Here is a 21,208-nt window from a genome sequence, read left to right as displayed (position 1 = left end):
TTACAGGAAATGTTTTCCTTAAAACACCCCAAAATAAGAAATCTATATAGAAATCCATATGGAAATCTGCAAGTGTTAATTTCTTAGGGAAAACGTTTGAAATTTTTCAATTTCACCATGTTGGAGTTAGTCCTGCAAGTTGGAAGAGCAGCAAGTGGAAAAAGTAAAGTCCTGTACTTGAAGTACCATTACCTGTTGTGACCTCTTTCTGCTACTTCCCAGCAGTCCTCCCAAGTACATGCTTTGTGGGATGCAGCTCCTTGGTGATAGCTGTCACTGGTCTAGGCTGACCACAAACAGGATTTAAAAAGAAGCACAGTGTGAAGGAACACTTTTAATTTTGTTTTATTTGAACTTCTACTGGGATGCAGAGCATGGGTCTAATGCACAAGTCAGTGAAGCTGTGACAGAGGTGTGTTTTCTTCTGCAATGGCTGGAATACCTGGACACTGGAAATGTGGAGGCAAAAAGAAGCATAAATACTCAGTTGCTCTTTGGGATCCTTTTTCTTGTTGTTTGTCAAAGTCATGTACCAATTTCACTGTTGTTTAACCTTTGCACTGAAAAATAAGTAGAAAGAGAGGAATAAATTAAATAGATGGGAGCAAAAAGCATAAAGAAAATTAAATCTTGATCCCAGCAGATAGCTGAAAAATGCTCAATAGTAGCTACAGGACTTTAATGTCCACAAGAGCTTTGTCCACTTCAGGCTGTGTCTTTTGCTGTTCCTACTTCTCTCTGGTTCATGTTCTGTCTTCTGTTTACTTCATAAATTCTTTTGGTGTAAGAAAATGTCTTTTTTTGCATTTACTGAAAACCAGGTACTGTTTTGGACCTTCCTTGTGCCCCTGGGTAATTTCTTTCTGCCAGGTCTTAGTTTATGTCTCTGAGAAAGAGTATGCCAAATGGTGCCCTTTTAAAGTACTCTGTTAGTACAGAGATGAAAACCTAAGCACAAACATCTTCACACTTGAGAGATGAGAAGGGAAGGCCTGAGATTTGTAATTTTATTCTTGGGTTTACTGGTCATACATGGGAAAATATTTATTAGCAGTGTTACTGGGGTGAGGTGTAAGGGATACCCTCTTTGGCTTAGCCGGTGCTCAGGCATTTTGAAAGGTTTTTTTGACCAGATGCTACCCACAAAAAAAACGGTGACAAATTGCTGGAAGAGGAGAGTCAGCTTTGATCAGCCTTAGAATGGTGGGTAGTGACAGTAGAAAACTACAGAAGGATAATTGATCAGTTTATCAGTAAGCAGTCACTTGGCCATGTGAAAGGTAAATCTGTAAAAAAGATACCAGAAAAAGCTGACTTAATATCTCTAAGCTTTTACTTAAACACGTCATGTAATCATTTTGGCCTCTTGAGCAACAGCTTAAGGAGATCTAAATGGAAGGTTAAATTCTTTTAAAAATATAAATTTAAATTATCTGCTCTTTCCTTCCCCTTCCTCCTTCCTTTCCCTTTCCATTTACATATACATCCTCTATTTCTTATGTGTTTGAAATACAGGCAGCAGCTGAATGAGGTACATCTTGAGTATATACGAGGAGAGGGGAGGGGAAAATAATCCCTAAATGTAAAGATTAAGGAAAGTATAGCTACAACTTCTTCAACATGAATACCTCTTGTAAGTAGAATATATTGTAAATTCTGTGTACTGCATAGAGTAGTAAGCAGTAGTTAAAAAAATGCCAAAACCCAGCTAAACCCTAACACTGTTGCATGATGCTTTCTGTCAATTTTTTAGTTCATTCATTCACATTGAAGTCAGCAGTTTGCATGTACCTTAGTAAAAAAATCCCTAATCATAGGAATGTCTTGGTTTTACTTTGCAACTTACTCAAAATGCTATGTGAAAAATACAGAATTCTACTGTTCCTTTGATCATTTGATGCTCTATTTCTGAACAGTGTGTCACATTTCAGCCTTCCTCAAAAGCAAGCAAACAAACTCATTTCTGTAGTTATGGTGGTCTCATGATGCAATGGTCTCATGACAGAAGCAGGACAATGTTTGGCAGGCATGGTGGTGTCCTGTGTTAGGCCAGCTGATGTGCTGTGCAGCCGAGAGGAGAAAACAAACTGAGAGGCACACAAGGCCTTTCTTAGACCGGGGGAAAGGCAGCAAAACTTAAGCTGTGCTTTGTAATAGTTTACAAAGCCTACACAGGCTTTTGGTGAACTTGATTACCATGTCTGCCTTACAGCATTTATAAAAGGAGCCATTTTTCTTCTGAATTAGGTATTTGCTCTGCAAGCAGTATTTAGTGACTAAGTGCTAGTATAGTTATAAAATATATTTTTAGACCCTATTTATATTAATAACATATTTTATATATTTGAGTGAATCTTTCATTTAAAAAAAAACAAAACAAAAAACTCAAATTTATTCCCAGAATTAAATAACTACAAAATGTTTAAATTGTATTCTGGCTATTTTTTTGACTTCTCAAACTTAAAGCAGTTGACTTCTAGCATAGAAAACCAGGGTTTGATAATGTATGGCTGATAGTAACATCAGTTATGTAACAGATAAATAATTGGTACCTTTAAATTTCCTGTGACATAAATTGGTTGCATCTTTTTGAGTGATTATGAGAAATAGTTTTTAGTATGCTCTTCTGTACGAGAAAACATGAGATTTTCAAACAGAAATGCCCGAATGGGCTAAAAAACCCCAAAAACCTGAAAAACTTGCATAAGTACATATTTGCACATGTGCACTCTCTTTTAGACATTGCTCTTTGGAAAGCTGTTGCTGAAGAAGCTCTTCCTTACATATAACATAAATAGCAAAATATTCTCTACTTCGGTGGGGCAGTGTACAGCTTTCATTGCAGCAACGAATGCTGAAATGTTAAAAATAGATCAAGCTTTAGGAATCCCAGATATTTTCAAATAACAAAGGGTGATTTATGTGAGCTCATTTTGCACTTTGACAAAGTATAGAGGCACTTTTGTACCATGATTAGCAAGGGTGCTGATGTCAGTTCACTTGTCTAGCTTTAAGCTTTATTCTGCTGCTAAATTGTGCTTTGTACTGTAGTCCAGAGAACCTTTGTATCTGCCTTATTAGTGTGTAGTTTATGGAATTGCTTTTGGTTTTGAATATAATCTGTGCCAGTTTCAGAGTGTGACTCACTGTAGGACTGAAATAAATGTTCGCATATGCACTATGTGAAAACTATTCAAAAATAGTAGCAGGTGCTAGCAGACTAAATTCAATGTTTTAAATACTTAAGAGTTGCTGTTTTGTAGCCTGAAGGACTCAAAGGAAATTAGCTCAGTGTTTTTTCTCAGTTTTAGAGTCCTATTTACTCATTAATATTCAACAGAAATTTTCAGGATTGCTAAGAACCTCTCATTCCCTAACACAGTACTAGAAATAAACTTCTAGAAGAGGCATGCCTGGTTGATGCAGAGTTAATGGAGTTGTTTTGCATGGGGTTTTGTTTTAGCACAAACTGTGAGACAAAACGCATCATGCTTCTCAATTGCTCTTGTTCCTCTCCTATCTCTAATCTCTTTCCTTCTGATTTCTGCTTTGAAAATTTCATCTGAGTGACTTAAGGCTGCGGTTAAAGATAAAGCTTGTTTCTGAAGCAGTTTGTAGAAGTTATCTGTGATCAGCCTTGCCTGGAGAGAAGCTCCTCTACTGAAGTTTCCTGTTATCCCAGCATCTAAGTTGTCACTTGATTTGGAAGCAGGAAACAAAACAAACTCTGCTAATGTTTTGGGGTCACTGTTAAATGGTGCTTATCCAACTGTGCTGCTAGGATATACTCACATTTTAAATCTAAACTGAAGGGGTTTAATCTATTACATCTTCTTCATTTTAATTGTTCACCCAGTTAAACTTATTGCTACCATGAAAATAGTTGCTTGGGACTTTGACTTGATTCACACAGTTCAGCATTTAAAAATAAGTGCTATTATTCAGAACTACAATAAATACAATTGTTTTGTAAAGTATGCACGTTATCTTAAAATCAAAAAACTTTTAGAGCTTTGGTAGTTGGAGAATGGATCACAAGCCTTAAGTAAGCTGTCTGTCCTTTTACTATTTCTCCTGTCTTCTGTATTATCTTTTCATAATAGCTTTCTAAGCTTGATACCCCAAAAAGGCATGCCCACTTCACAGTGAGGGTTTTGTGTGTCCCTGGGGCAAAGCTGATGGCACTTGATCAGAGTGGGGAGATGGTGGTGCAGTTCTTGCTCCTTGTCCTCCTTCCACTAGTTTGTTAGAAGGTAGCACCTACAAAAAATTAAATGAATGCGCTCTTGTGCCTTACAAAAATGTCTCTGAATCTTTCACTAATACGCAGTAAGAAAGTCTTGTTTTCAAAGCTGCTGTCCCAGTGTTTAAAGGACATCACACATCTTGACCCCTTCTGGGATCCTTGCTGATTCTGTTCCTTTCCTTGGTTAGCACACAGCCAGGGCTAGCCGAAGGAAAACGCACTCACCTGTTTTATTTATGCATTTCTTCAGCGTTTTTTATGGTGGTTTTTTGTTCTAATTTGTTTTGTTTTGGTTTTGCGTTTTTGGTTTTTGTTTTGTTTTGGTTTTTTTTTTTTGTTTTTTTTTTGTACTTTTTTTTGTTTTTTTTCCTTCCAAAGGATATCCTAAAGAAGTTTAAAGTGGGGTGCTTTGGGGAATGGTGTGAGTCTGTGGTGTAATGCACAGTGGCGTGGCTACTGCACTTATTTACCTTGTTTTTAAACTTTGCTGAAAAGTATAAGAACAAATGGATGACACGGGTGGCTCCACACTGTGTCTGGGCTCTGCTTTCAGATTTCTCAGTGCGAAAGCAGTGCAGCTTTCCTAGTGAGCAATAGCAATATGTCTGGTTTCTTCTGCTGTACCCTGACACTGGGGTATAAAAAAAATCTACTAGCATAGTATTGCTGGTAGAGCTGAGGAACAAATTGCATCCAAGTGGGGCAATAAAGATGTTGTTGGAAGCAGCAAGACAGCTGTATGTTGAACTTGGTTGTATGGATTGAGTTAGTCTTTGATGAGAATTATGGCAGGTGTTGGAGGCCCACAGGATGAAAGGCAGCTGAGGATTACTTAGAGAATGAGAAATTTTGCTTTCATTTTTCTCTTAGACCAGCTTCTTTCTGCAGCATCAGGAGGGCTGGTATCAGACTATCAAATTCATTTCTTCTGGATCTTCTCAAAGACTGGGTTTGTGTGGTAAAACTATAACATTTGGTGATTGTCTCCATCCCCATTTCTCTGTAAGTTTAAAAAAATAATAATGTTGCTCTTTTTCTGTAAGAATTACTACTGTAGAAATATGATGAGGTTCTGAGTGCAGAATTCCCCTGGCATCGAGGTCGGTGTACAGTGTGAGCATTGTCTGTTCTTTAAATGCAGGTCACTATTGTTGAGTATCCGTGAAATATTCAGTTAAAATACATCAGCCTGAAACAACAGATATTGGAAACAAAACACCGTGCAGCACTTAAAGACATACTTTATTTTGTCTTTTCCATGCCTATGAGAGTTTCCTTCAGAAGCCCTTTTTGTGGGTTTTTTCCCCCTCTCCTGGTCCCCACCCCACTTTTTTCTTTAGTGTATTCATACTTTCTCATTTTGTAAACAGTGATTTAATTTATATATCCACTTGCTTCAAACAAAGCCAAGATACAAAATTTAAAATACAAATTCACTAATTCTCAAGTCCACTTCTCTAACAATTCCTAAATAGTGTTAAATGTGGGTATTTGGTATGTAATCTCTTAGTATAATAACTGAACTACTTTATCAGTAGTATCAGTACAAGTACTTGGTTCAACCCAGGCTGAAACCACGCATAAAAGGTCTTAAAGTGTGATTTCTTCCTTCTAATTTTTCTCCCTTTTCTTTCTCCCCAATTTCCAGGCATGGAAGAGAAGATGGTTTGTGCTTCGGAGCGGCCGCTTAACCGGGGATCCAGATGTCTTGGAATACTACAAAAATGACCATGCCAAGAAGCCTATCCGTATTATTGATTTAAATTTGTGTCAACAAGTGGATGCTGGATTAACGTTCAACAAAAAGGAGTTTGAAAACAGCTATATTTTTGATATCAACACTATAGACCGAGTTTTCTATTTGGTAGCAGACAGTGAGGAGGAGATGAATAAGTGGGTTCGATGTATCTGTGATATCTGTGGGTTCAACCCTACAGATGAGGGTAAGTTCTGTTGCTTTTTCTGAGAAAGTGCAGTGCCTACATGTGAAGAATGTTCCAAAGATTGCATGACTATCTTTAACTGGCATATGTTTTAAAACTTGTGTGTATTGGCACTGAAACTTCTTTGTTACCCTGAAAAAAAGTAAGCAGAGCAGAGGGAGATACTCAGAATTTGTGTAATGGGTTTAGCGCTGGCTAAAATCACTAGTGTACGTACTAGAATTATTTACTCCTTTCTTGCTGTGAGATATGAATTAGGAGGAGGACAAAGCAGGTGCAATACTTAAAAGGTATAAATAAAAAATTTATTAGCAGAACTAAAACAATAATAAGAATCAGAATAAAACCTTCAGAACACTTTTCCTCCCCTGCCTGACTGCTTTCCTTTCCCACTGACAATGTAGAGACAAAATCTGGGATTTTAAATCAATTGCCACCTCTACAGTAGTCTTTCATCAATTCTTGTAGGGAGAGGAGTTTTCTTTTGCTGCGCCATAGAGACTTCTCCACAAGAAACAGTTCTCTCGTGGCTTTTAAAGCCTGCTTGGGAAAATCTGCAGTCGTGAAGTTCATCCCATTTTCACAGCCTTCCCACAGCTGAGTTAATGGGCTATGTTAACTTATGGGGTATTACTTTAAGAATGAGCTGTTTAAAAGCAAAGGTTCTCTTAATCTGTCTCTGTGATCGTCTTACTCTCTGGGAGCAGAGGTCTCCTTCTCTCCCTGGGGGCAAAGGGTCTTCATCACTCTCATCTCTCTCTTTAAGCTTCTCATGGGATCACAGCTACTTCAACATCTGCTTTGCTTCATTATGGATGCCTCTGCTCACATTTACAGTTTGAATACTCCATCCCTCCATACTCTCTCATGAATTAAAAGATATTTTAGTGTATTATAGTCCATCTTTATGGCCTTACCAAAAGAATTTTCAGCCCAATACTAAGGCATCTCCTCATTCTTCTGTCTGGGACTTGACTCCCTCTTTACTGACTTTAGTGTCTTCCGGTTGTTTTTCTGTGTGTCTTCACTCTCTCCTTTTCTCTCACTCAAGAGAGAGGATCAATGTTTTGCAAGTTTCATCGGTGCCATGAAAGAATTAATATCTTGCCCAGGCCTGCAGATGGTCATAATGGTTTCTGCTGGGCTGTGGCTGAAGCAGTTACAGTGATGGATTTCAGGCCATGCCAGGCTGTGCCAAGATCTCAGGGGGCCCGGCCAGAGCGGGAATGGTGTTGGCCGTTCTGGCTGCGTGGCTGGTCTCTGGCCCTTGCTTCCTTTAATTTCAGCTGTGGGTCAATGGCTTCCCCCTCTCCGACCGGCAGCCGCTGGGGCCGTGTGGGCTGTGGCAGAGGGGGCCTGCCCCAGCCTTGGCTGGTACCCTGCAGCCTCCCATCCCCTGCCTGGGAGCTGCTGGGGGCCAGCCCGGCCCTGCCAGGCCCCGTGGGCAGAGTGGGGCTGGCCCCACCAACACCCAGTTACCTTTTCCAAAGCCAGAAGCAAGAGAGAGCTTTCCTGGGCTTGCCTGTTTTTAAAATGTGCATTTCACAGAGGCAGATCCAGCTTCTGGATAGTTGAATAAGTTGTCAATTCTCAGAGCTAGCCAACTATTAGTTTTTGCTAAGCACAGAGAAAACTCTTAGCAGCCCCCTCTTAGAAAAATAATTTCAGTGGGTGGCTTCCTCTCCTCACCAAATATCAAGTCATACAAAACCAGTAGAATTTGTTACTAATTATGTGTACCATAGAACTTGGATGATTCTCTTCTGTTCTGCATGATGTTAGGTCTTGGGAGTACAGGAAAAACCTCTAGATAAAATCATGCACAGTGGTAGATCTTCATAATTATCAAAGGAGCCCCATTTGGTATAAAAACATATAGTTATGCAAGCAGGAATGAGTGCAAAATGTCAGGTTTCTAATATTAACATTTCTCTGTTGCTTTGAAACTTGGGGGGAAAGAAATCCACCCCCCATCAGCTGAAGCGAACGAAAAATAACTTGCAGTTCTGCACTATCCAACTCTAATCCTACCAAAACAGATACTGTAAGAAGGCAGCTTGTAGGAAACATGATGGTGTGTTTAATTCCTTGCAAATACCTTGTGCCATTTCTTGTTCTGAATCCATTCTTATTTATTTACTTATTATTCCTGCATTCCTTTTGGAGATTAGTGGATTACATGACTTGCTGTAGCTCTGTGCAGAGTTCCAAGAAAAGATTAAATAGGAATGGTAAGAGGGTTATACATAAGGTATGCCTGATTGAAGGGGCTAGAATTAAATCCCTGCTTTCTGCAGGATTGTGGATTTAGGGAGGTGAAGGAGAAAAAGGGGCTTGCATCACCTTGCTCCAGCCAAATCTTCAAAAGTGACTGGAAAATAGTGTAGTGTCCTGAAGAAGAGACCCTTTTCTTTTTCCTTATTGAAGTTTTGAACTACAACTTTGTCGTGTAAACCTCATCTATGAATTGCCACTCTAATAGCAAATTCAGGGAAGGGTGCTTCTTTTGACAGTTCCAGCATGTTTTTGTGGCATTCTGAGGACATCCAGGACCCGCAGCATGTCCCAGAGTGACTGCCATGGGATTCAGTGCTCAGCCTGTCAGGCGTCCCTGTGTTCCAGAGTGGAGTGAGCAGGGGGGCAATGCACCATTGCAGCTGTGGGCAGAAGTCCTTGTTTCTGGGGACAAACTGGGAATCTGGAATCTAAGGAGGAAATATGTTCACTTGGCAACTCTTTGGCACAGCACAAAGGAGCACATGTCCATTGCACAGAACAGAGAGACATCAGACCTTTCCTCTGAGAGCTGGTGTATTGTTAGCCCTTAGTTTTCTGTCATTTAACTGAAGATGAAAACTGCTATGGATGTGGAGAGATGTAACTATGCCCTCACAAAATGAGTTTTTGCTTCAATCAGTTGTATCAATGACTTCTCCCCATTTGTACTCTCATTGCATGTTTCATCTTTGTCATTTTAGCTTTGACTGAATCATTCCAACACCTTTAGTTCACACAGCTGAGAGTTGACAGTACTGTGTGTTTTATGGGTTTAGTGATGCTTTGCAGTGCATTGTGGAAGAATTTAAAGAAAGGAAAATGGGAAAATCAGTTGGTGAGTGTTTATTGCCAAGTTCTTATTTTTCCTGCCAATGGAAGAGCAGGTTGTAAATGTACTTCATAAAATCTGTGTTCACCTGCAGTTTATTTTGGGAAGTTAAAGAACAGGTGAAGTTCAGACAGTAAAAGCACACTATTATTTTAGTCTGGAGCTAAACAAAAGGAGTATAGTTATACTATAACCAATCTTTCTATTAGCCTGTGGAAGGAGAAGATAGTTTTCTTTGAAGCTGGACAAAATGTCTCTTGCCAGACTGATAAAGGGTTGTGTTTGTGAGTGTGTCCTGTCATTGGCATCCTTTGCTCACTCAAGATCTAGATACACCACTGCCCCATTGCTTGTGCTGGGGGTCATTTGGAAATCCAGGAACATTGCCTTCTTGGATTTATAAAGAAAAAATTTGCAAGATGGCAGTGGCTAGTACTATTAGAAAACAAATGTGGAGTTGTTGTTTTGGTGTAGGGATGAATGAGGGAGAAAGAATTGCTCGTAACTGTAGAGAGCCCAGAAAAACAAAGCTCAGAGTAGCTCTGAGCTGCTCCTTTCCATACATAGCAAAGACTTAGCGATTCCTGTGAAGTAAAGTTTAGCTTTTGTTTTCTTTCATTAGAAATTATTTGGAGTACTCATTTTTACTTTTTGCTTTGTTTTGACCTTCCAACTAGAAATTGATCTATGCATATGAAATTTCTTCATTGTGGAGATCTGCAGTGTTACATTTGTATTTGGACAGAGTAGATAAATTTGTTTTTCAGTCACATTTACAAGCATTGAGTGTTCACATTTTTGGTTGCATCATAGTGTAGTGTAATCTGTAATGATTGCATTACAATTAAGATATATGCAATATTTGGCTTTTTATAGGGACTTTCTTTTAAGAAAAGTTTCACAGTGATTTAGGTATTTTAAACAAGACAAACAGGAAGGAGTTTTTATTTTAAATAAGAAAATTATTATTTTAAATAAGGTAATTAAATATTTTACTTCTAGAAATAAATTTCTGTGTACGTTTTATGTTTTCTTCAACTAATGCTTCTTGTTTTCAAATGGAAGCTGAATGGAAGAAACATTTCTTTCTGTAGCATCTTTCTGTTTAAAACACATGTGCAAAGGTAGGGGGTGCTACACAAGAGCATTGGGTTTGAGTTTGCCACCGAGTTTCATACTGCACTTTTTACTGCATATTTTCTCTGTAAGTTCATGATACAATAGATCACCTGGAGGTTAAAATGGAACTATAAGGCAAAAGTGTGTCTCCAGTGTTTTGCTTTGAACTCTAGTGAGAGACAGTCTGGGGTGGGGAAACTGAATGGACCTGATGGGTAATGGCTGTTTTGTGCCAGCTGCTGTGGAGACGTCCTCTGAAATACTTTGACGTGAACTTTCAGAAGGATGAGGATAAATGTTTGAAGAAAAGTAGAAATGGAGGAGATGTTTTTTGAAATGTGATTGATGAAAAGAAAGGTTGAAGGACTTTTTTTTTCCCTGAGAAGAAAATATTGAGGGAAGAACTGACTTTCAAAAAAAAAGCTGTGACAAGCAGGACATGGACCTGTTGTTATCTGGAGAGAGAACTTGTTTCTTTCTCCGTGAGTGATGTAATGATAAAGAAAACCCTTTGAAGGATATCTAAGCACAGGCTGTGAAAGTCCTTCCCTAGAATTTAGAAGACATCTGTGATGAGTGTTTTATATGTGATCCAGCTTCATGTTTCTGTAATTTAGTGAATTGCATGCTTGGCAGAGCAGGGGAAAGAGGAAATGCAAACATGTTACTTGCATGTATTAATTTGAATAAAGACAGCAGTAGCAAAATAAACCAGAAGAAACAACAAGGTAGAGAAGAAGAGGAAAAAAGGGAAGAACAAGATGTTGAAATCTACAATTACATTTACACAAACAATAGAATGTGGTGAAAAAAGTTTTTGTCATCTTAAGGACCATACATTGAAGGAGCTGCAGCTTGCTTCACACATGATGCTTTCAAAGTTTCTGTTCAGGCTGCTGCTATCTGGTGTATGCCCTCATACCTTTTTGCCTTTGGAATAAAAAAAATTTTGGGGGGTAACCATGCTTTTTAAAAATGATATTCTGATAATCTGTACACTGCAGGTTGATCACAGCTTGCGTGCAATATCAGAGACTGACGGGATGAATATAACTTCACCTTCCCATCTTGACTCCTTGTCTTTGATAAACAAATAGTGGGTATTAGAGGTGCCCTTCCTGTGTGAAGGGTCTGCTTGTAAGAAATAAAAATGTTCTGCTTTGGCAGTTTTCACAAGTTAATGACAGGGCCTGGCACACGTGGCAAAGCAAAATCGCCATCCGAATAGCATATATTGAATATTCAAGATCTTGGTCATTAAAGGGCTCAAAAGTGAGGAGAAATAGCTGAGCTTCTAGATGAAGGAAGGGAGGCTCTGGAAGAGCATAAAGAGAAATGCAAGGACAGAGTAATAAACTGAAAAAAAAATTCCAAAAAGTTTGCACTATGGAGATGAGGCATTTTTGTATCTCTCAGATATGATTGGCTAGAAAGAATTGTTGGCTCAAAGGTGACGTGCCAGAAGGATGGGTGACTGATTACCTGGAGTGCAGTAAAAAATAACAAAAGAGCTGTGTTAAGCATTAGGAGAGAAACCCTCTTCGTTAGGAGAGAAGGGTTGTGGGTTTATTGTCACAGAAGTGAGACAGTAGGTTTAGAAGGAATAGTGGCACAAAGGCATCTCTTTCGTGAAGGCTCTTTTGATTGCTTACTTTGAGTAAGTAAAGTTTGGGGGATAATGGCCTCTGAGACATACAAATACGATTTTTTTAAGGATGGAATTACTGAGAGGAAGGTGATGATAGATGGTGAAGAATGATGTTAGAACTTTCTAGCAAAACTGTGTAGGAATAATCAAGGGTTTGATAGAGCTGGTAGCTGGTGGCTCAAGCTGAGATGATCATTGCCTGTTATCCAAAGGAGAAAGAGAAGACAGTATACAGGACTAAGAAGTCTTCTGCTTCAGATCGTGCAGAAAAAGAACATGTGGTTAAGTGAGATGATGATGACAATGAATAGAGCACAAAATCTACAGTAGTAGGTCTTCACTTACAAGATGTGAGGCAAAAATACATATATTTAAAAAATAATTTACTATCAGGGGTATATTATATTAAATATATATGATCATAATATATACATATATATTATGATATGAATCTTAATCAAGAGTGTTTGAGGTAATTAACTTAAGCTGACAGCTCTGTGTAACAGAAGTTCATGGAAGGTGATTCTGTTTTTCCTTGAGGAAAAATAAACTGAATCTATTATGCCTAGGTAATTAATTTTCTCTTGTTCCTGCTGGACACCTCTTGTACTATTAACATTACTGTAGAGTCGCTGGGAGAAGGGTTGGAAAAGTGTTCTGCAGCTTGCTATCCCGTGAGTCATGAAGTGCTGGGAGGCAGCATGTGGAATGATGGAAGCCTCTTTGGAACACAGAGATACCTAGCCTGGAGTCCATGCACCAATCTGGAGCCCCAGCTGGGGAAAATCACCACGTGGTCAAAGCAGCAAAGCTCCGCCAAAGAAAGCTCTGGGCCATTTTGGTGAAGAAAAAGAATTCCCTAGCTTTTCACAACATGAGTTGTGCTGTTTCTCTTTACGAGCACCTACAGAAGTCAGTCTATAACAGGACTCCTTGATTATTTTTCCTATGTCACTCAGCCTGTGTGCCATCTGAAGATGGGGAGAACGGGCTACAGATGTTTCTCTTATTTCTCCTTTTAAATTAATAGTCATCAAAAGAAAATTGCAGGTGGAGAGGGGGAGTCAATTCCAAGTGCAAATGCTTTTGGTATTTTCAAATTTTAAATGGATAACCACATGTGCAGATTAAAAATTACACATGAACTGCAGATAGTAAGGACTTCCTTAGGATAGTAAGTTTTAGATGTTAGCACTGAAAGCTGGAAACTTCAGCATGTGATGGAACCTGGAACAATTGGTTGTGTTTCTGGTTTGGATGGAGGAGGCAGGGTTGTCCTTGACATAATATGCAAAACTGAATTCTTCATTCCTTAAATAGGGTATAATTTTTATCTTCAGAGAGAGATACTGTGAGATTATATTAAACTAAGAAAATAAACTTATGAAATGTATAGGAAGTTTTCATTAGAACATTTTGAAGGACTTTCTGTGGGTGTAGCAGAAAGGTTCAGTATGGAGCATTACTGCATAGATTTCATATTGAGGCCAAGCTGATCACTTAATGCCAAAACCCAAATCCATGCTTATGTGTCTGTACCCCTTCTGGGCTGGATCTGGCTGTCATCTATCAAGTTGATGTGTGAACAGAGCAAGTGCCCACCAGCATATACATGCTTGTGCTCTGTGCACATGTGGCCCTTTGATTCCAAGATCTCTCAAACAAAGAAATTATTTTAAGGTTTCAGCTGAAGTTATGAAGGTTTTGATTGTGTTTTTTTTTTTTTTTTAATTATGGCTCTCACTATTGTATCTGTGAATTTTTGCATAAAATTATTGCTCTGATATTTTGTTGCCCACTTGTTATTTTAATAACACCTGCATTATAGTAAATTAATGGAACAAAACATCTCAGAAGAATAGAAGAATCAGGCCTTTGCACATCTGTTGCTGATTCACTGTTGCAATGGAAAAAACCCATTTCTGTTTTCATATTTGTATCTACAATGTGCAAAGAATGCATTTTCTTACTTTGATTGCAATTTTGACATTTAAAGAAATGCATGCTGTAATGAGGCCTCTGTGTTTTGTTCACTATGAGAACATTTTGAGTTTTTGCATAATTAGAATATTAAGAGACTGTACATCATAGTAGAAAACAATTTAATTTTTTCTTTCATTTTAAAAAAAAACAAAACAAAAGCCAAAATACAAACCCAATCCTAAATGGAAACTCCCACACTCAAATTTTCTAGTTTGTACACAAATATGGATATATAGAAACTTGTGGAATAAAGAAGCTTTATATAGTTAAGAAGGAGCTTTTCATTATTCTTGTTCAGGAAATGCTCTTTTTACCTCATTAATTTTATAAGATATGAAAATGGTTATGGGGAAAAAAGTATAAATTCTAGTGAAAATTAAGCCTATAACTGCTCATAACAAGCCAACTAAGAAAAGATAAAACACTCACCCTGTTTTGAGAAAGCTGCTTGTTCTAGCTGTACTGAACGCAGGAATTATAAAAACAAAATAGGATTCTTGTTAGACTCATTTGCATGTTAAATATTCTGGCTGTTTTTCCAGCTCACAGTTATTTCAAAGCAGTCCGAGTGTCTGAGCTCTGGGAACAAACCAAATGAGTTACAGTGCTCTTTGGTGTGCAGATGACCCCTTCCTTAAAAATCTGCTAGTCCAAAGTGCAGAAAGTTGATGATTGTACTCTTTGAAATCATAATGGACTGCTGAGAGAGAAACTTCCCTTCATATGAGCTTCAGGAGTACGTGGCTGAAGAGAATATTTGAGAGGGTGCAGATAAGCAAACAGCCTTCATTTGCTCAGTGATGAAAGTTTTAACATTACTGCTTCCCTCATAGTCAAATCTGAAATGGCATCAATGCATAAAGCAAATATGAAGTGCTTTAGGCCAAGTGCAGTAGATTGTTAAATCTAGCATTACCCCATGCTATTTAACACATACAAAATGCCTGTATGAAGATGGATTTCAGATCAGAAAGTTGGTATTTTAATAGTTAATGCTCCATATGCTGAAAAAAAACCCAGAAAACCCAAAACCTCAACCAAACCACACAAACACCAATCTCAAACAAACCTCACAAGATCTGTAGGAGGATCAGGGATTTTATCCAGTGTTATCTGTGTCAAAATAAATGAGGCTTTTTAGGCTTTATTCTGATAAATAAACTTATCAGAAGGAAAGTGTCCCTAATGATCCATTGGCATTAATGGGCTCCAAATCCTTGCTCAGAAAACATATCATAAAGCTTCCCGACAGCTGGACAGCATCACCTTGGATATTCAGTAACAATTGAAAGGAAAAGGTTAGGAAAGGAACAGAATGAATCATTGTTATGTCTTTGTAAATCAGTGTGTCCCAGACTTTTTTCTTTTTTTTGTCCTTTTTTGTGTGCAATAGTTAGTTTTCCTTCTCAGGAAAGAAAAAGTAGCAGAGCTAGGAAAGCTAAAGGTAAAAGGAAAACAGATGTACAATGAAATGCTTTCTGCACCAGGAAAAATTAAGCAGCACCAACTCAGTAAAAATTACAACGAAGTTGTGTAAAGTTGGGAATGGGATGAGTATGAAGTATTATGAGTAGAAGGCAATTGTTCACAGTTTCTTTGAAGATGGGAGCTGAAATATATCTAGTGAAGCTATCAGGCAGCAGGTTTAAAGGAAGTGGGTTTTCATGTCATGTCATGTGTGGACCCCACTGCCACAGTATGGTAGTAAAGGTCAAAAATATAAAGGCACTCAATGAAACAGGAGAATTTCAGAGAACAGTGTATCAGAGGCTGGTCAGCTAAGGCTGTAGAAGCAGCCTCTGTCTTGGGGTGCCCCAGAAACTGGAGCAGTACATCAGACTTTGTGGATACATTGGTCCTCTTTCAAAATTCTTGATTTTATTTTTCCCTGGAAAGTTACCCTTGAGTCTTGCTAGTCTTCCTGGGAATGCTAGTGCAGTAGTCTTTAATTGTGTCAGGTCACATAGGCATCTTACTGTGTAGCTGTTGGGCTCTCCTGACTGCATGAAGTCACTGACACACCCATCTTCCCTGGAAGCCCCAGGGATATCCTGTTTGATTTCTCTTTTCCCCCTTGTGTGAACTTGGCACCAAGTAGTTTCAATGACATGAAGGTTGTGCGTAGCCAGGACCCAGGAATGGGGTGGGGGCTGTTGCACAGGGAAGATCTTGAGGATGTCATCTCTAAGTGTGGTCAAAGAATGATGTATAAGGCAGGAAACTTTTCTTCCCCACTTTTACTGGTGCATAAATTTACTTGTATTCCTCATTTCTGCAGGGGACAGAGCAGAGAGCTGTTTGTCCCTTCTCCTACTGCCACTTTTCCAGGAACAAGAAGTACATTCCTGGTAGGTCCATTCAGGCACTTTTCTGTTCCTGCTGTTGAATCCCTGCATTAGGGGAATCAAGAAACATTAGTAGGTGCCTTAAAGAGGATCCTTCAAGCTCTCAAATTTCCTAAATGATAGAAAATTGTTCATGTTTTGTATTTCAGCATGTAGAAAATAAGCTACTTTTTTGTTAGCTTTTGCATCCAAGTACTGTTGTATTTGAAAGGAAAAAAGAAGTGACTCTAAAATACAAATAAATAGGAAGTGTGTAGGAAAGGCAAGGGTATTTAAGTAAACATTGGCTATTTTAAGTAACAGTTTTCAGGGAACAATTAATGTAATGAATTTTATCTTTTTTCCCCATTTTTCTAAGCTATAGGATGTGGTAAGGAATTTCCAGGAATATGTGTTTCAAGAAATTTAATGTATAAAGATTTTATGAATTATAAACATCTCTATACTATTATTTATCTGATCTGGGTACATCAGTTTATTTTTATGTGTGTGATCCCTCAATACAGTCTGGTTTTTCTTCTGCTAACTTCTTTAATGAATAAGTCAGCCACAACCCTTCATAACAACTTTTTTTAGGCTATCCTATCTTTTCAGTGAGGTTGAGTTGAGGAGTTTTTATGCACCTAGACTTCTTCCACCCACATGGGTGTGGTGAGATTTAATTTCTGAGCCTGTTTAGGTGCCATGGGAGTTCAAAGCAAGTGCTGCTGTTTCTATTTCCATGTCTAAATCACTTGTACCTGGTGTATACAGGACTGGAAGCAGGAGGGCTGTGTTCTGGGCTGCTCATCTGGTTTTTCCCAGGGTAGTGCTGGGAAGCAGAAGTTGAATGAAGCTACTTTGTAGTGCATAGCTGGCCTGTAAGCCTGACAAGAGCAGGAGCATTGGATAATAGTATGTTCATTTAAACAGTGCTAATAATCAGCGTCCATTCTTGGGATATGCAAATTGGAAAGTACAAAGAGTTGCAAGGGAGCCATGATAATTTGGAAATAGTTTGCTTAATGATGTTGTTCTTAGTCAATGTGTCATTAAAACAATGAAAAAGCCAAATGATGGCTTAATGTTTGATGGTGTCAATATTTTCTAGTCTCCCAGATAATTTAAGTCTGGATACATGTATTTGGAAGGAAAAAAGAAGTTACTTTAGAATATACATGGATAGAAAGAGGATAATTATAAGGTTACTTAAAAAAAACAAAACAAACCACAGTGCAACACCTTCTCTCCCCCCACCCCAAAAGAAATCCAAACTAAGCCAAAACAAAACAAGAAAAGGAGACCAAAACCAAACCCAACCACAACTGCTGAATTTATTGCACAAAAATAAAAATTAGGGTATGTAATCAGAGGGCCTAGAGGAACATGTTACCTATTGTACCTTTGCATTATTTTTGTAGTTGTGAGGGGTCTCCTATTACAAAAGTAGCAATTTTCTGTAGGATCCTGGCCGAGGTCCTGTTGGCTTCCACCTTGGGACCACGTCAGTAGAGAGTAATGGTGACATAAAATAAAATGAAATAAATTAAAATAAAATAATACATAAAATAAAAGGACAAGCGTGATGCACTAACCCAAAATAGAAATACTTTAATAAGGGTAAAACAACAAATGAGATAATCTGAACAGCAAGTGTAGGGTGAGCTCCAAAGGCCAGAGCCAAGATAGGTACAAAATATATAAGGGGTAGTTCAGAGGCAGAGTCTGAGGGTAAGGGTCCAATAAAAAACAATGCTTAGGAATATGAAAACCAATGTGACAGACAACAACCAATCAGAGGGAAGAGCTGGGGAACTTTCTAGAACCACAGTATTATAAAGTTAAAACTATTTACATGCCACTTTCCCAGGGGGCAAGACTGTCAGGGTACTGCTCACCCTGACTTAATGTTGGCCTACAGACCAGACTTCCATGGTTTTAGGTTGATATTTATGGTCAACCCCAGCAACATCTCCCCCTTTTTGTTTCTTTAAATGAGATATGTACACAGAATTCTTAAAATTTTCTAACATGCACTGAAGTAAACATGGCAGCAAATTTAACATTATAACTATCATTAACAAAACTAATAATCCTGTTTTTTTAACAGACAAAGCATAATTTGAAAAATCCCACTTCTTGAACAATTTGCTGATCCAGTTTCTTTCTTGCTCAACTTGTATTTTCCTTATCCTCTCCTTCAACATGCTTATGCTGTAGTGGATGGATTCACTATGGTTGGAAAAATTCATGCAGCATAAGCCCTCAAACTCCTCACAATTGTGTCCCTGTGCCAGCAACAAGAAGTCTAGCAGCCTTATTCTGTAGGGTTGCATGCCTTACACTGTCTATATCAGTAATTCACTAAGGGTGACTGAAGTTGTATTAGTTTGTTTACTTAGCCAGCACCCAATGCCATCTAATTGTTTTAATGCCTTGGCTGCAGCTACCCATGGCAGTAGCACAGACATCATGATATTTGTTGTCTTTGTCCAATAGGTAATTTTATCATTACAATCCTGCTAGAATTGAAGAACAAATCTCTTTATCCTTGCTAATTGTTTCTTATGTACCATGGTGATGTTGGTTAGCATTGTAAGCATTCCTAAGCTGCACGGCCCCCCTTTGATGTGCAATAGAATTGCTGCCCAGGCTCTATCCCCGCAGATTAAAAATATGCCAGGTGGTAATTGGATAGGGTGACTACTGGACCAGGAAAGTATGGGTAGGGTGTGTGTAATTACATCATAAACTTTGATTTTTATATAATTGATTGTGTGGGAAAACATTCCACCTGACTATTTTTTCACCTATTAGATTTATAGGTCTCTTTTCTTTGTTAATTTATTTCTTTCATATAATAGAATTTCACACAATAGTCCATTTTTACTGAACTAAGCAGTTCCAATTCTTGTGATTCTAGTGGTGGACACAGGAGTTTCGGGGACAAAGGTGTAGATCTTGGTGTTCTGAGGACTATTTCTTTGCAGGTTACATTTGGCATCCTCTGGTATTGGCCACACATCTGAGGCTCGCCCAACTAGGCAAGTGGAAAAAGGGTTATCAGGGCTGGCTACAGAGAGGCACATTGTTTCTTTTTTTGTTATATTTGCCAACATTACACAAACATTTTGTGTTAGTTGTGGAACGATCCAATATATACCTTGAAGGAGAAGACTAAGAAAACTACAAAGGATGAGCAGAGAATTTTGAAAGGTCATTTCTGGTTTCCTTTAAGTAGATCATGGTGAGTCTTTGTTTTCTCTTGGTGTGACTGCCTTCTCTAGGCTGGAGTTGCTGTAGATGCTGTTTGATGCTCTTCATGGGGATTCACCTGGGTCCTTTATCTGTAGAAACACAAGCAAACCCCCTTCTTCAGGTGATGAGTGGAAAGGGCCCTGAAATTTGTTTAGATTCAGGATCCCTTATTAAAACAGGTGGTCTTTCTTTTAATTTTGCTTGAGTTGTGTTCAAAAAATGTCTAAAAATTGGTGGACTGGTCTCCATGGGTGAATTCAGTGAGTTGTTCAAAAAATTAAAGACAGCTTTACAAAGTCTTTCTACAGTTGATAAGACCTCTACTCCCCCTTTTTGTTTTTCTAAAAGGTCTTTAAGAGACCTGTGGGCCCTTTCAATAATTGATTTGTCCTGGAGGAATGAGGAATACCCCTGTTATGCCCCAAAGGTTAAAAAATTGTTGTACTTTGTGTGATATGTATGCTGGTCTGTTGTCTATCAATTTCTTGGGGTGCACCTAAAGATGAAAATGCCTACAAGAAATGTTTTATTACATCCCTGGCCTTCTCCCCATTATGAGCAAAAGCAAAGATAGTTCCAGAGAACATATCAATAGACACATGTAAATATTTAAACTGTCCAGAAGATTGATAATGTGTTACATCTGATTGCCATAGCTCTAAGCTGTTTAAACCTCAGGGATTTACTCTGCCTCCAGTGGAGGGTAGTGAACATTTCTGGCAATGTGGGCAGGAGCTGATGATCATCTTTGCTTGTTCTTTATTAATATTAAGCATTTACATAAGCACAGGGGCATTGTGGTGAAAAAATGAATGACCCAAATGGTCTTGTTAAAAAAAAAATTGGGTAGTGTGGCTTGTATTGTCATGGTTAGAAGGTCTGTATGGTTGTTGCCTTCTGCTACAAAACCTAGTAACGAAGTGTGGGACCGAATGTGTGCTACAAAATAAGGTTGCTGTCTGAAAGAATAAAAATAAATCTCTTAAGTAGAGCATACAACTTTTCATTAGGTACTGTTTTTAGGAGAACCTTCTGCTCTTTGTATGATGCCTGCAACGTAAAAAGAATATGTAACCAAATTAAAAGGAATTGTAAATTTAGAAAAAGCATGGACAACTGCAGCCAGCTCTATGATTTGTGGCGAACCTTCTACTATTTCAATATCTGATTCCCATTCTTTTGTGTTAGGATCTTGGCAAGTAATAGCAGACTTCTGTGTTTTTCCAGAGCCATCTGTAAAGACAGTAATAGCATCAAGGGGGACATGACTTCTCAGAGATTTTAAAATTAAATTGAAAGAAGAACAACTTTTGCTTGGGGTAATGAACTGAAATCTGACCTGTAAAATTTGCTAATACATACTGTAAACAATCATTGTGGTATTAACCAGTCTAAGTAAGTGGAAGTTATGGGTAGAAATAGAACTGAAAAGTCTCTTCGTGAAAGGGAAAGTATCCACAATCTAGCTTTTATGATCAACTGGGCTATTATCTCTGGTGGAGTAGTTATTGTTTTACCCAATTGACATGATAAAAAGATCCATTCTAAGATTAGCAAGGGGTCAACTATTTTTGAGTCTCA

The 21,208-nt window shown here is 38.3% G+C and overlaps 1 protein-coding gene and 1 long non-coding RNA gene across 15 annotated transcripts in view; one reads left to right on the top strand and one right to left on the bottom strand.

The window, feature by feature from the left end:
* Positions 1 to 21,208, top strand: part of GAB1 (GRB2 associated binding protein 1) — a 105,984-nt gene that overhangs the window by 50,987 nt on the left and 33,789 nt on the right. For 12 of the 14 annotated variants that reach the window (XM_086889749.1, XM_086889746.1, XM_086889748.1 and 9 more), the window contains one exon: positions 5,895 to 6,189. In XM_086889749.1, the coding sequence (XP_086745875.1) occupies positions 5,895 to 6,189 (295 nt within the window). Of the gene's footprint in view, positions 1 to 1,515; positions 1,634 to 5,894; positions 6,190 to 21,208 lie in introns of all 14 variants that reach the window. The other 2 variants (XM_086889756.1, XM_086889754.1) reach the window with 1 other exon arrangement.
* LOC111928891 (uncharacterized) lies at positions 17,686 to 19,620 on the bottom strand. The gene is made up of 2 exons (XR_002864359.2): positions 19,533 to 19,620; positions 17,686 to 17,862 (listed from the first exon to the last, which is right to left on the bottom strand). It is a non-coding gene; the product is annotated as an uncharacterized LOC111928891 (long non-coding RNA).

This window comes from Cyanistes caeruleus, chromosome 5 (genome assembly GCF_971803275.1).
Source record: "Cyanistes caeruleus chromosome 5, bCyaCae1.hap1.1, whole genome shotgun sequence".
In the NCBI taxonomy this organism is placed as follows: Eukaryota; Metazoa; Chordata; class Aves; order Passeriformes; family Paridae; genus Cyanistes; species Cyanistes caeruleus.
This window is presented reverse-complemented; position numbering and strand designations above follow the sequence as displayed.